Raw genomic sequence first — 16164 nt, 5'->3', positions numbered from 1 at the left:
AATATATTTTATTTTTCTAGTATTAATAATACTTCATACCATATCATTTATAATTTTGTTAAAAATAAATTATGCTCATCCTTCTTTATTTTTATCTTATAATCTTTGAAACAAAAACATAAATTTAAAAAAAAAAATAAATTATTATTATAGGATTATATACATAAATAAATAAATATATATATATATATATATATATATATATATATATAATTTTTATATATAAAGAATGTTTCCTTTGAAAACATTATCAATTCATGCAGTGATTCTTTGAACTGCGATATCGTTAAAAATCGTATGAGATAGTGGTTTAAATAAATGTTGCTTGTCAAAAACTTTCAGTCGTCAATATTATGAAAATAGTTTATTCTAAAAGCTTGAGTTATTAAAGGTATTTTTTTTGATCTACTATCTATTAAAAATAGTTGAATATTTATGTTTATTCCTTCCAAATCATAAAATTTTTTAATAATTAGAGAGTATGTTAGATTTCGCAATATTTTTGCAATGCAGAAAATTAGTCATTTGAGAATAAATACATATATTTTTGATCAACTTAACAAGACAAAGTGGTTAATAATTAATATATAATATAATTAATAAAGTCTGTCTGTAAACAAATTAATCTGTAGAGATGTGGAGCGTATACATTTATAAATATTTGCAATTTGATTTTATGTCAAGAATTTCAAACATATTTGAAAAAAATTTTATAAAGTAAATAGTAAATCGAATAACAAATAGTAAATATTTAAGAATATCAAACATAAAAATGAACAAGAATGAAAATTAGAAGGCACATTCAATTACTGCGAAAACCATTTTTGCTAAAAACCATATTGGTTTAGTTTAGTTACCTATTTCAGGATTTCATTTCAGGATTTTTATATGCCAAACATCAAGGCGAAAAATTAACATATAGGATTTGAAATAAAATTTGTGCGTTTTGCTTAAATATATTTTATTTCAGAGAGTCAGGTTAGGAAATCTTTAGTTAGAAATTAGTGTCAAGATCAAAGAATCACCTCATGAATTCAAGATATTTTAAACGGAAAATCCCATGCAGCGTATATATTATATATCTAATTATGTTTATATATACACATATATATATACTTTGTTGGCTTAACAGTTAATTTGTTTACATTTAGTGTTTAAATAACATTCAACTATTAGAAAAATTATAAAACCAATTATGTGGAATAAATAAAAATCATTAATCGTTAATTAAAATTAAAATAATTAGAAATAAATTTGTTTTATATTTTATAATTTAATACACTTTAGAATTTATAACAAAAATGAAAATATTTAACATTTTTTTGTATGTTTTTATTTTGTTTCATATTGAAAAGAGTTACGCTTGTTTTTCAAACGCCATCACAACATATATTTTATATTTTTATAATAAAGTTTTTATTTCCATTTGTATATAATTTATATTAAATTTATTTTTCAGTTTGAAAGGCGTAAGTGTAAATATAAGTATTTGAATGAACATTAAGAAAGCATATTAAATAATGTATAATATGAACAATAGTTTAAAAGCGGAGGCCAGGCGGTTGTAATTTATTTACTAAGAAACATTTATATTCACTTTCATTTTTAGTTAAAAACAAATAGCAAAATGAATATTTTATCGTATAAAATTGGGCTTATAATATATATAATGAAATTTTATTTAATTCAAAGTATTTTTCTTTAATTTAATGAAATCTCTACGCCGTTAAGTTATGTCGTTGCCTTAATAAATTAAAAAGAAATCTAATAAAATAGACCAGACCGCGCACCTCCAAAATTTCAATTTTGTTGCAAAATTGTTTTAGTTGTGTTACATTTATAATTTTATTTATTTTATTTTATTTTATTTTAAGTTGCTAATTTTATCTCTATTGTCGTGCATTCACATTAAAATTTGTAGCACAATGAAAGACGACGTACATATAGTATGTTTGTTTTAAATTAGTTCATGTGGTTTTAATGTTTTTTCCATTCATTCTAATTTTTCTATAAATATTAAGAAATCGTAATAAAATTTCTTACCAAGTGTTTTTAATTAACGATATTTTTATGGTTTATGCTTTTTGTTACCATATATATATTTTTATAGATTTATATAAACTTTTAAAATAATTATATGTTATATATTACGAGACCCTTGCTGCTGTGTTTAATGAAGTGCTTTGGCTAGTTCTATAGCACTACCTAGTATCTGGAATTTGATTTGCTGGCATCGGTGTGGTAGGTTGTTTATATTTTTGTTGTGATTGGCCTTGTTGCTGATTTGGCTCTGAACCTGTAGCTATTGCACCAGTGCCTACAACTGGAGGGGGCGGTGGACGACCGCGACGTTCAATACCTCTATCAGAAATTGGTTTGCCAGTGCCTGTGCCGCCACTTGTAGCAGATGCTTTCTTTTTCAACAAATATGTTTGTTGTTGAGGTTGTGGCTGTTGCTGTTGCTTGTACTCCTCGGAAAAATCCTCCGGTGAAGTCTGTTGTTGTTGATGAACTTGCTGACGACTATTAACACCGGTACCCGAAATATGTATACCACCGTCGGACTTCGACTTGTCATGTGTTTCAATTAAACTTTCACCAATATTTGTAGTACCCCTTTCATTATTTACACTATCACTGTTGGTTTCTTGCGATTCTCCTCTCTTTTCATGGTCCAAATCGATATCAAGATTGACACGTGACAAAGCGGACAGCAGCAAAGCTTGCACGAACTGCGACCTACAAAAAAAAAGCAAGTTAATTACGATTTATTTTATTACATTATTTTGGAAGGAAACGTTCGATACAAATAACGAAACGAAAAATAATCGAAATATCAAGAGATAAAACAGATACAAAACAAACAGACTTATAGACTTCTAATGTGGATATTTTCTTGCGGTGTACTCTTAAAACTATAACACAAATGTTAGTTATAGACAAATTAAGAAGATTCTGCATTACCTGAAAAAAATCTTAACAGAGTTACATTCCTCTACATACTAGAACATGATCACTTTTTTAAAATGAGTTAACTGTCTATTACCACAGGCATCTAAACATCAGAGTTCGGAATGTGGTGCACAAAATCGCACACTGCACTGTGCGAGTGGAAATTATTTTTAAAATATGCACACGCACATTTGTGGTATTAAGAAAAAAAATGCACGCACTCAAATTTGTTGTGCGATTTTAAATTTCACATCGCACAAAGCGATGATTGTGCACACAGATTCGTGCACACACATTTGTGCTGTGTGACTGATTTTTAAAAATGTGCACAATCAGATGTGCGAGAAAATTTTATGCTCGCACCGCACTGTGCGACAAAAAATTCTCTTTGCACACGAGTGTGCTGCTCATATTACGTTTGCACAAATGTGCACAAATGTGCGACTGCACAAACGTGCACAAATGTGCACAAATGTGCGACTGCACAAACGTGCACAAATGTGCGGTTGCACAAACGTGCACAAATGTGCGATTTTGCGCTTGCACCCAAGGGTGGAAAAAATTACAGGAACTTCACAATTTTGTTTGAAATAGAAAATATTATTTTGTTACAAATTTTGAAAAAATTGATATTTGCGTTCGTTGGGATCGTAATTTATGTTAAAAATTGCATAAATTAACAAATATTTAAAATAATTATTTTTGTTAATTAATGTAAACTAAAAATTATAACTGTCTTAACCTTATTTGTATTTTAACTTAAAATATTAGTTTTTTGTATATTACTTTGTGCATTTTTAAATGCAAATATAATAAGTGAACTTAAAGTATTTGTTTGGAAAGTTTTGCACCAGTTTAAAAAAAATAAAAACATATTTTAGGAAGATTTTTTTATGCCCAAAAAATATGAAAGATTAGGAAAATATTTTTTTTGAACAGGTAGCAGGTATTGGTATTGGTGTATTTGTTTAATAAATTTTGCAACAGTTTAAAAAAGATAATACGGGAGGGCCACAAATAGATATATTTCTTCTCCAGAAATATGTATTCACTTAGATAGAGTTTCTAACATTCATTAAAAAACGCGAAAGATTAGGAAAATATTTTCTTAAACAGGTAGCAGGATTTTAGCGCCCTTTCTACTGTGCTAAGTAAGCAGAGATATAATTTAAGTGAAAAAAATATTTCAGAAATGTTATTAATAAGATTAAATGAAAATTTATTTCAAAAAATATGTAATAAAAATTATATATTTTATAATAAGAAATTAAGATATTAAATTATTAAATTATTTCAATAACTTCGTTAAATTTAAGCTGTAATTAAAGATAAAAAATTAAATGAAATCTAATAACAAAATTAATTTATGTTGTTGTAAAAAATATTTAATTTGCTTTTTATAACCTTACTAACGAATCTTAGTGTACAAATTACTATTAAATAAAATTTTATGAAGTAGTCCAAAATTGATATATTTAATTTTTTCAAAGTACGATCCGTAGAACCGATCCTCTTCACTTATAACATTTCGAAACAAATACTCTTTCTCTATTAAATTCATGTACCTATTTAATATAACAAAGTTTTTAAGTACATTGTGAAATTAACTTTATTCCCATGTTTTAAATTAATAAACCTTAAAATAATAAGTAATATAAGCAATAAATGTAAATCTAATAATAAATTCAAAATTAAAATATAAATACAAAATCATTTCTTCAATAAAATATTTCGCATTAAGACCAAAATTAATACAAATCAGTTTTCCGTACTATTTTGCTGCGATATTTGTCATAATATTGTGCGCTTTTAAATCATCATTTCACACAAATGTGCAGTAGACATTTCGTCTCCGCACATTTGGGTGCATTTTTATTTTCGAGTCTGCACACAAAATGTGCTCCTCGTATTCTTTTCTGCACACGTTGTGTGCGAGGGCAAGTTGGCTGCCGCACACACAATGTGCTGTGCGAAATAACTTCTGCACAAACACCGAATGCGTGTGCGAGTTTTATTTCACTCCACCACACTCGTGTGAAATGTGCGTTTTGTTTGTGCACACAAGATGTGGCACTTAAGATGTGCACAAAAATTTTCGCACATCACATTTGTGGTGTGAAATTTTATTTAGAATCGCACAACATTTGTGCGTGGTGTTTTGCATTTTTGTGCACAGCACAGTGTTTTTCTGAACCCTGCTAAACATCTAACATCTAATACGGAGGTATTACAGTTTAATATATGTTAATGATAAATTAAACAATAAAATCCCTAAATATTTACTCAAGATAATATCCCCATTGCAAAGTAGGCTTTTTACTTGCAGATTTATTTATGCTTCAATAAAATACAATTTAAAAAGAAGACATTCATAATATTAAGTTGTTTAGTAAGATTCAAATCAAGAAAAATCCCAAATAAGCATTAAAAAAATAGTAATTGATAATTAAATAGAAATCTGAATTTACTTTTGCAATTTTGCAGTTCACGCATGCAGTTGGCAATTAATTTTACTCAAATATATTGAGTTATTTTAAAATAATCTATAGCCAAAGTGCCAGCTAACTGCACCAAAAAAGTAAGAATAAGTAGTCATTTCAATAGGGGTATTCAGGCAACTGATTAGTTGCTTAATTGATTCAAAAACTTCATATAAAAAAAATTTAGCATTTTGATGTTAATCAGTTGCTTGAACGACCCAAAATGCGTAATCTGATTAGTTTGTTGTGTGTAAATTCCTTGGCAGCACTCGCATCAACAGCAAAAGTGAAACATACTTGTGTTTGCAAAATTGTTTACACACAATTCAAACAGCTGAGAGAGATAGCTAACAAGTTTCTATACTAAAGTTCATTTTAAATTATTATTACGACACTTGGGACTGGCAGCACTATTAATCAAATTTGTACTAATCTGAGAATCACCGAAATAGTTGATTCCTTGCTTAGTTTCATTTTTGTGTGCAAATTTTTGTTGTAATCAACTACTAAGCAACTAATCAGTTGCCTGAATACCCCTAATATATATTTCTAAAGACAACATCCAACATATAGAAATGATGGAAAAAAAAAAAAATGAAAAGAAAGTAATGTGAACGGGCTTAGCGAGGCTCCGTTTAGTAATTATGATTACTAAAAGGCACAAATATACAAAAACTAGCCATAATAGTATAGCCACTATCTGTAAAGTGAGAATTTAAATAACTCGAATAATTGAAGCTATTAAAAGGGTTCCATTAAGTGGTTATATTTATTTATGTACATAAACATTATAATTGCACATAATACTCAAATAAGACTTATGTGTTCAAACAATTTCCTGTCGGCATCATTTAGAATGAATATTATTAAATAGGTTTTGGATATTATAAATATAATTCATTTAATTACCAAAAGCAATTATTAATTCTATTGTTGAACACAGTTGTACCAGTGGTATTAAAGCTCAGGTTCATATGCAGAATATGTTCACGTTCATACCGTGATATGGGCAATCAATATAATCAATATAAATAGGGAAGTTGATATATGAACTTATCATTAAAGAATTTTCTCTTTCTTTTACTCTCCTATTATGAAATTTGCCACTAAAGCATCTACTCAATATCGCGAATGACTTTACGTCAGGTCTCAAAATAAGCTTTGAAAAAATTGCTAAAAATTCTTTGGGCTTTATTTTAAAAAGAGATTCAAACACCCCTAAAATTCCTAAAAATGTGCTACTAGTTTTACATCTACATGGAAGTTTTGCTTTATCTTAACTTGACGTTAAGAATCAATAAGTCAGTGCCAATTGGTTAGTGACTTACGGCCAACTAGACGCTAACCCAACATTATACTGTTTCACTTTATTTTTAGGGAACAGGGAAATGTAACATCGTATAGAGAATGTTACACAATATAGGGAATATTAAATCGTGTGGGAAATGTTACATCATGTAGAGGTATACTGAACTGGAAATTTTTACAAACTAACATATAGTGCTTAATTTATACGAATTCTATTAACTAAAAGTTAAATTGGGACAAATATATCAAGTTGTGAAATAATGTACTGAATATACAGCTGGGTAATAATATTAATTCGATTCTATGGCTCTATAGTCAAAATAATGTACTGGATATACAGCTGGGTAATAATATTAATTCGATTTTATTGCTGTATAGGCTTGTAGCAAACCCCATACAAATAAAGGTGTTTTAAATCCATGAACTAAATTAGATTATTATCGTTATACCATTCATACCATTCTCTATGATATAACTATAGTAAACAATATTTAATCAATATTGGATTTTATAGTTTGAAACTAAATTTTTTAGGATAGTACCGATAAAATTTGATTATCATTTCGTTAATGCTTTCAGTTATAGTATTTACATGTTAACAACTTACCTGTCAGCCCGATTTTGATCAGCTTCGGCACATTCACTGTCACTCAAATTAGGCTGCATAAATTTAGTAAGTAAAAATTGTGATTGCCCTTCAGCACCATTAACTATTGAACCCCCTGTTGCATTGCTATTTACAGTACCAGCAGCAATCTAAAATAATAATGTAAGTATATACACATTAACTTGTATAAGGTTTACAATATTTATAAAAATATTTACATCCTTATACTGTAACATTTGAACCTCTCTTGCATTAACCGCGTTTGCTGTCAACTGGGATTGCGGTTGCTGATTTGTTCCAGATGTACTTATGGACCATTCATTTGCACGACAAGAGCTACCACCATTGACACTGTTAGAACCTGTTGAGTTACCAGTCATAATTGCGCTACTAACATTTCCTCCACTAATAACTTCTGCCATAGTGGCATTTGAATTTGAGGCTGAAACTAAAGGATGCGCTCGTCTAGGTAAACGTTCTAATTGCTGACGTGTTGCCTATGCATAAAGAAGAATATTAGTGCCCAAAATAAAAGATAGAAATATATTTTACAATTGCCACCTGCTGACGTTCAAGTTGTATCTGCATCTGTATTTGTTGAAGTTGTGACGATTGAGGCCCACCACGTCGTACTCCTGACAATTGTGATAAAAGTTCAGCAATTGGATCTACCGATTCTCGACCAGAAGGTGATAATGCAGATAAACCACTTGACGAACTGAAGTGCATATTAGACCGACGGGCTCTCTGGCCAACTAAGGTACGTCCCGGTATGCGACGCACTCCGCCTCCGTGACGAATAGCTGATGGTTCATCGTATAACAAAAAGTTAAGGAATACATTTTACCAATGCAAAAACATTAAATACATTAAATACATAAAAGCATTAAAAACAAAAATACAAAAATACTTAAATATTAAATTAAAATAAATATTTTGTTTTTTAAAAAGGATATTATAAATGAAATTAGTTCTCGTGGTCCAGTTCGATGCTCTAACGTTAAATGACCAGCAAAGTCATCTGTGACTAGATTGGGTTCACCTCCTGGCATGCCAGCACAGACTGGACACACAACTTCCAAACTTGTTTCAGTATGTTCAGCAGTAACATGTTCTAATAGTGTAGCATCGCTATAACCCATTTTTTTACAATAAGGACAAGTGTAACTTTGTGGCTGATCTGAATTAAGCATTTCACCACCAAAAAACAGATCAATATCAGTTCGCGTTAAAATACATTGCATGGGATGATCAACCAAATGATGAGTGGATGTCACACCTTCCTCATAGCAGTCCGCACATAAATCATAGTCATAGCATATCAGGCATTTATAACGACGACCATTAAAATTGCTTTTGAGACATGAATCACAGCTGACACCTAAAATATAAAATATAAATAAATATTTATTTAAAGTATTTAATACAATTACAATAAAATGGAATTGCAAATATGCAATCAGGTTAGGAAAATATGTTATTGAAATATTTACCTTCATGACGACTCATTATTCAGAAAACGATTTGATAACCGAAAACTGAATTGGATTTTTGAATCTTTAGTATACAGTTTGATGCCTTAATTGGAATCCAATTTGACTTAGCGATAATTATTGTTCTTTTTAGCTCTTCTAATTAGAATGTCACTTTTGATTTAAATCTTCTGGAAGAGAACTTTGATAAGAAATTTGAAAACATTTTGATTTCGATATTACAATAAGTATATGCCATATGTATGTACATATACATATACATATTTCGTATATTTTATATTTCTAAATAATAAATCAAGTTATTAATTAAGTTATTAATAACAAATCAAGTTAAATCGTATAAGTAGCAATAACACAAAACTTAACCTTACATACAAAGTATATTAAAATTTTTGTAGCCACAGGAAATATTGTTTTACATATAAATTTTTATATATTGATTTTACTTTTATTGCATTATTAAACAATCATATTACATAGTCCCATAATTTGTCATGTCAATTATATACTACCTATCATGTCTTTAATATTTTTATTGTGCACATTTACCTTGGAACTATTTATTTTGCACATTTTCCTGATATTGCGGTTATTTCATTCGTCTTACCTTTTATGCAGCTTCAATCAAAAAAAATAATTATAAAATGGTCACTTTTTTGCGTTTTAAAAATTTTTCTAACAAAAATACTGGAATTAATTAAACAAAAGAAAATCTCTTTGTTTTTTGTTTTTTTTCTCGAAAACTTTGCTTCTTTCATTACATTTTACTGCAAAAATTTATTTTTAACTTTTTTTTCGCAAACTTGCTCGTATGTTCGTGTCTGATTCGTGAGTGTTGCTTCTTCTTTAGTTGACGAAAATATGTAAAATAATTAAAAAAAACGCTTATTAGACATTTCAGACACTTGTGTTGTACAATAAATTTAGAAAATATTTCTAATTTGTTTCTACAATTAATACACTTATTTCAAAAATACTAATAATTGTAAGAATAGAACACGATAAAATGACATTTCGAAATATATTGAACGACAAGGGTAGACTACGAAAAGAGATGCATATACTGGTTATAGAATGCACTTCTTTTCGTAATGCATAACGAATCTATAATAACTATTTTAAGAATTTTGGTATAAGCAAAATAATATATATTACTTTCGTATTTAAATAAAAAAATCTGACGTATACATTTATTTACACTATTGTGATTAAATTCTTTGTTTTTTCGCTTGTTAAAATGTTATAAATTTTTTATATCAGGTCAAATTGTGAAAGCATTGTACTATTTTATGCATATAAAATAATACAAATCTGCATGTTTACTTTTAGTCACACTGTATTAACTACATCACTCATGTAATAAATATTTAATCTAGCTTCACTGTTTTTATTCCGTCATCTAACGGATGCCTTGTAACAATCATATTGCTGTTTCTGTTCTTAAAATTATATCAGATGCTTCATTAAAAAACTAAGTAATTCTGGGTCTTACATTTTATATTATTCAAAAATTAATTTTACAGCGACAGAAAAACCGAACAATACAATTAGTCGAGTACTCAATTTAGAGTGATTGGAAATAAATTGCCAGCCGAATTTGCTAAAGCATATATATTCGGCTCATTCATACTTTTACTGACATTTAAGATTTCTCATTTCTACACTTAAGGCATTACCAAATTTAAATTAATGATTAAAATTAAATTAAATTTTGGAGAGATTAAAAAACGATGCACACTCGTTTGGTTCATCTGTGAAACTACCAAAGAATGTGATTTCATATAGGCACTTATTACATATCGTCTATAAAAAATCTTCGCAAAGCTTAACAAAAAAAAAAGCAGTGAACTATATAAATATTATATTTATTAATAAAAAATTATTAAAAAGAAAATAAAATTGTACTATGGACTCAAAATAATATAGGGAATTGCATATATTGTTTCTATATATACATAAAGAAAGAACAAGATTATGTTGAAGTTAATTTGTTTAACGTTTTGGTTTATCCAAGTAACGTTTTGTTTTGTTTCTATTATTGTAAAATGGAGATTTATTTATTAAGCATTTAGGTTCTGTTATTAAGAACAATATTCTAACTAGAAGTTATGCTTACACCTTTTTGTGTTCATAACACTAACCAGACCAATGAAGATGAAGATGAAGATTGCATGAAGATGTTTCAATTATTTACGACGAAGTAATTATTAAATACATAAATCCTGTCAAATAAGTAAAGTTTATGTATTTATCTACCTATATAATTTATTTATTAATATCAATCAGAAACAAATAATATATCCCATCAGTGCAAATGAGTGATTCTTAAAATATTTTTTGGGAGATGTGCCTGATGTCAAACTCTGTCTGAATTTGATTTATATATTGTGTATATATATGCGTAAATTAATATATTTTAAATATATTAATATTTATTGATTTTAAATTTCTGTAAATTTTATTAAGCTTTAAGCTTAAAAATACTTTATTGTCAAGTAAATAACGTCTAAAAATATAAGCATATATTCGCATTGAACTTACGTTCAGTTTTACTGGGTGTGTCGTTAACAAGTTTTATACTGAATAACTCACAAAATTTTAAAAAATGAATGTGCAAATCAACGTAGACATTCTTACTTCCCTCCTATTGGAATGCAATAGACAATAATTAATATCCAAAGCCCAATTGATGTAATAAAAACCAAACAAATCAAATCTTTCATGGAAATTTTATTAAATATTTCTTACTGCTATTACAAAAACGCATACCCGTCCAAAAATTTTAATTTTACGTTAAATATTCATAACACAGCAACAAATTTGTTTTGTATTATTTATAAATATAATAAATAATTACTTCATTTTAGTTAAGAATTAATGCTTCGGTGCGCATACAAGACAAACTTATTTCATAAGTGTTGTCTATTGCATGTAAGGAGTGGTATACATATGCTGATTAATTTAATTTATTAATTTTATGAAGGCTATTCATTTTTTGTAACATAAATTAAATGATAAAATATATGAGGAATTGAGATAATTTTTAGAAATCAATTTTTTTAATCCAAATCCTCGTTACTGCGTTCAAAATCAAAAGTACTATTTGGTTCCTGAGTTTGAGTATGACTAGTAGAGGTACCACCAGTTGCAGTATTTGTAGCATTAGTTGCGATACCACTTGCACCATTATCAATATTTCTGATACCTGTAGTATCACTCGTTGTATCTCTGCCTAAGGGACGATTGAGATTATTTGTAGCGTTCTCATTACTACCAATTACTTCATTTGGTTCTTCTGCAAGTGATTTACGGCAAATTGGACAAGTACCATGTAAATCTAACCATGGCACAATACAATTTTCATGATACAAATGTGAGCATTGCAATTTGCGTACAGTTTCGCCAAGACGAAAGTCTTCCCAACAAACTGAACATTGTACTTTTTTATCAACTTCATCAGATGTAACTTCATGCTTGGGGATTTCGTTAATTTTTTCTTTTGGTAGAGGTGGTGGACCTGAAGTTTCCATTTGATTGAGTAATTGTGTTACAATCGTATCAATGCCTTCGCGTCCCCAAGCATAATCACCTGGGTTTCCCATAAAAAACATTGGTGAGTTACCGAAAGCTATGTCATCACCAGATATAGTATGCAAAAAGTCGAGTAACACATTATCTAAACGGTCCAAGTTTTGAGCTCGTACTCTGCCACCACCGGTATTTCCACGATTAGCATTGCTATTACTACCGCCGCCTATTGTTATAACATTACCACGTCGATTTCCAGGGTCTATTGATATTTCAACATTGGGGCCGTTACGAGACATTAAAAATGTAGCAATTTCTCCCCGTAAAGCATCTAAACCCGAAAGTTGAGGATTACTAGTCGAAGCATTATTACCGCTGTCTGCGCTAGTGTTGCTGCCACTTGGTTGTGGTGTTGGTGGTAACTCTTCAACGAAACCACCATCGCACAAAGGACATACAAATTCTGTATTGGATACGATATTTATTTCCATATTACATATATGACAATAAAAACGTGGAGCCTGCGTAGGGCGTTCCTCAGCAACCGCCTCAGCCATAGTTGATGAATCGCTTTGTTGAGGCGAATTGTTTTCGTTCGTGTTAGACGACGTTTTGCGTTTTTTCAATTAAAAATTAAAAGAAAAAAATTTTTTAATCAATGTTTGCGGTAAATAATTCCCGGCGTGTATGTTATAATTAAAATGATCAATATTTTTCAATATTTTCATGTGAATATGTCAATATCTAAAAAATATTCATTATCTTATTGATTTTGAAAATATTTAAGTTGTAATTTATGCAAACACTTACAATTAATAATGCTGCTGCTAATTACAACAAAACTTTTGCAAATTCTTTTGATTTCGTATTACTTCAATGCCCGAAGATTGGGTATATTTCAATCATAGCAAACGTCAAATATAATAAACTTTGGCTTGTACTGTATCAGTATTGTACTGTATCACGAAATTAGTGTACTGCCAACTTATTTCAAAAGGGAATTTGAATTATACTAGAATTTACATATTGTAGCCATTTCAATTCTCATATATTTTATAATTCAGTTCAATTTTTTTAACTATTTTGTCATGTTAAAAAAATTGTTTTAATTCAAAAAATAATAAAAAGCAAAAAATGGAAATACAATACAATGCGTATGCAATAATAGATAATAAGCAGAAATATATGTTCAGTTATATTATTTCACTCTTCATTTTAGACTCCACATTTATGTATATAAAATTATATGCATGCTATTGTTGATAATTGTTTTAAATACTTACCAATACGTTTTATAACAAAAGTAACATTTAATTCAAAACTTGCTGAGTAACTTAAAATACCTGCAAAAGTATTTTTATGTTAAGTGACGGTTTGGTTTTCTAAATATACGATTTTTGCGATCAGTTAATCACTATATAGTTTTTGTCGATCATATTAGAGTATACATTATATATTTAGGATTTTCCTTTAGTAAAATTAAATTCACTCCTGATTTAATTTTAATCTGTCAGATTTCAAAGTCTAGAATAATATTTTCTGATTAATTTTTAACAAGGTTAGGTGAGATTGAAAAGACGTATGCTGATAGTTATCTGCACATCCATAAATTATTACATAAATTACCCATTGTGAAGCCCTCAATAATTTTGCCGAGAAATGCGAGTTGCTAACTTTTGTTATCTTTGCGTATTACCCTTGCCAAACCATTTGATTTTCCAGATGAAGTCAAAGAGATCTAATAAGTTTACTTTCATTACTTCTGTCAGACAAGTGAAAAAGCGATCCCCAATACATTGAATTCATCTTGTATGCAGTCCTGGACAGAGACACAAGAAGTGGTTGATAGATTCTACCTCCTTCTCATCTTGGTAACTCCTGCATAATCCACTTGACACCGTTGGAGCACAGGCACAACGGCACAGTGCCCCGTTAGTACTCCAGTAAATACACGAACTGCAGGTTTGTTGAAGCCCAAAAGACTTTTCGTTTTATTTTTGTCCAAACTAGGCCATAAGGTTCTAGCGGTTAGTCTTCACAGTCTTCGCGGTCAGTCCATAAATTATGAGTCACCGTATTGGTGAATTCCTCTATGATCCTAAACAGTTCGCAATTTAGTGTTTGTACAGAGTAGTCGGCCTCCCTTATATGCAATTCAAAGCGATACCACCACTACTCCACTGCATGTGTTATGTGTATCAAAACTTAGAAGATTCAAAATCATTGGACGCCTCTTTTTGCTAACCTTAGAGAACTGTAATCCTTTAATATAGGGGACATAGCCAAGTTTATAGAGATACGAACTTGATTCCCTTTGACTTGTATGATGGTAGTTGCGCATTTTTGAAAGGATGCTGTTCACTTTCTAGATACGTTGAATTCATAAAACTTTTATATTGAACTTTTTAGATAGAATTTTATTAGTTGTCTGTCCTTGTGTAAAAAATATAATCATACCTAAAGGTTTTTAGGAGCATCACGAACCAAAGCAAACATAAAACCAATGTGTCATATTATTTTGAATACATTTTTCAACCAAATTGATCATGTGATTATTGACTATATTAAAATATCTTTCATCCTTGATATTCGTAGCTGTAGAAGTGCGAATGTTGATAGCGATCATTTTCTAGTAAAAGTTAGAATAAGGCAAAGTCTAAAGGACGTACGTAATAATCACGGATCTACAAGAAAAAAGTGGGATGTTGACAAGTCACATCACAGTAAAGCGGCCCAGCAATATAAACAGAAAGTAAACGAAGCTCTTGAATGTATCCCGAACCATCCCAATATTAACGAACACTGGAAAACATTTGCAAATTCAATCAGTAATGCAGCAGAAGAACCCATTGGTGTAAAGAGAAATCGCAGATTCAATAATTGGTTCGATATGTCATGTGCTAAGACAAAGATAGAGAACTGTTAGCGGAAAAAAAGGACGTTATCAAAAGATGGTAAGAATATTTTCAAGAAGTCTTTAACGTCAGTATAAAAAGTGATTATCTATCATTCATAGGTTTAGCTAGAGGAATTTACAGAAGCCGTAGAGAAAATAAAACAGGAAAGCACCTGGAGAAAATAGTATATCCGCAAAGCTCATAAAAAGTTGCGCAAAAAGTGTCAAAATAGAGGCATTTACTTTACTCAAGCGTGTTTGGGCCGAAGAAAGCCTGCCGGGAGCGTGGCTCACTGGTGTAGTAGTCCCACTACTCAAGAAAGACGACAAACTAGATCGATATGATTGGAAAAGTGATGGTGCCAGGCAGTCTAACAAATGCTTTTAAAATTAAAAATGTAGTGAAACAAGGTGATTCGCTGTCAATCACCATTTTCATCCAAGTGCTTTAAGATGCTATTAAGTACCTTGTGACAAGAAACCTATTCAACAAAACATCACTGACTATTGCCTATACAGATGATATAGCGATCTTAAACAGGTCACTAATTATAGTAGTGACTTATAACACGAGCTAAGTTAGTAGAACTAAATATAGCAACAACAAAACTAAATACATGAGGGTTGGAAGAAACACGCATAGCCGAATCTTAAAGCTTATTCATTTGATGAATTCAGTTTTGAAGAAGTTGAAAGCACCAAATACATCGGTCTTCTCAATAATAGCAACAATAACATCAGCGTTTGTATCCGAGACAGAATTGTGTCAGAAGACAAAAGTTATTACGGACACGCGAAAATCTTTAAATCTAAAAGAAACGCCAAACTACACGCTTATAAGGCAATCGTCCGTCCGGTATTATTTAATTATTTCACGGGGCCGAAAATAGGACTTTAACG

At 29.7% G+C, this 16164-nt stretch overlaps 2 protein-coding genes across 5 annotated transcripts; both read right to left on the bottom strand.

Annotated features, from left to right (window-relative positions):
• Positions 1-2075: 2075 nt before the first annotated feature.
• Positions 2076-9458, bottom strand: LOC119685196 (E3 ubiquitin-protein ligase Kcmf1). 3 transcript variants are annotated; one of them, XM_038099423.1, is made up of 7 exons: positions 9390-9458; positions 8841-9010; positions 8304-8728; positions 7900-8163; positions 7566-7844; positions 7348-7496; positions 2076-2739 (listed from the first exon to the last, which is right to left on the bottom strand). In XM_038099423.1, exons 2-7 carry the CDS (start codon positions 8854-8856, stop codon positions 2202-2204), a joined length of 1671 nt encoding a protein of 556 aa, XP_037955351.1. In that variant the 5' UTR covers positions 8857-9010; positions 9390-9458; the 3' UTR covers positions 2076-2201. The 3 variants fall into 3 exon arrangements, with proteins under 3 accessions (XP_037955351.1, XP_037955353.1, XP_037955352.1); XM_038099425.1 differs by having other exon boundaries at positions 7590-7844; XM_038099424.1 differs by having other exon boundaries at positions 7909-8163.
• Positions 9459-11565: 2107 nt separating this feature from the next.
• On the bottom strand, positions 11566-13441 carry LOC119685204 (E3 ubiquitin-protein ligase Iruka). 2 transcript variants are annotated; one of them, XM_038099436.1, is made up of 2 exons: positions 13179-13441; positions 11566-13112 (listed from the first exon to the last, which is right to left on the bottom strand). In XM_038099436.1, the coding sequence occupies exon 2, from the start codon at positions 12923-12925 to the stop codon at positions 11900-11902; it is 1026 nt and encodes a 341-aa protein (XP_037955364.1). In that variant the 5' UTR covers positions 12926-13112; positions 13179-13441; the 3' UTR covers positions 11566-11899. The 2 variants fall into 2 exon arrangements, with proteins under 2 accessions (XP_037955364.1, XP_037955365.1); XM_038099437.1 differs by having other exon boundaries at positions 11566-12938.
• Between the last annotated feature and the right edge of the window lie 2723 nt (positions 13442-16164).

This window comes from Teleopsis dalmanni, chromosome 2, assembly GCF_002237135.1.
Source record: "Teleopsis dalmanni isolate 2A chromosome 2, ASM223713v2, whole genome shotgun sequence".
NCBI classification, from domain to species: Eukaryota; Metazoa; Arthropoda; class Insecta; order Diptera; family Diopsidae; genus Teleopsis; species Teleopsis dalmanni.
The sequence above is the reverse complement of the archived record's forward strand: the minus strand, read 5'-3'. Positions and strand labels throughout refer to the sequence as shown.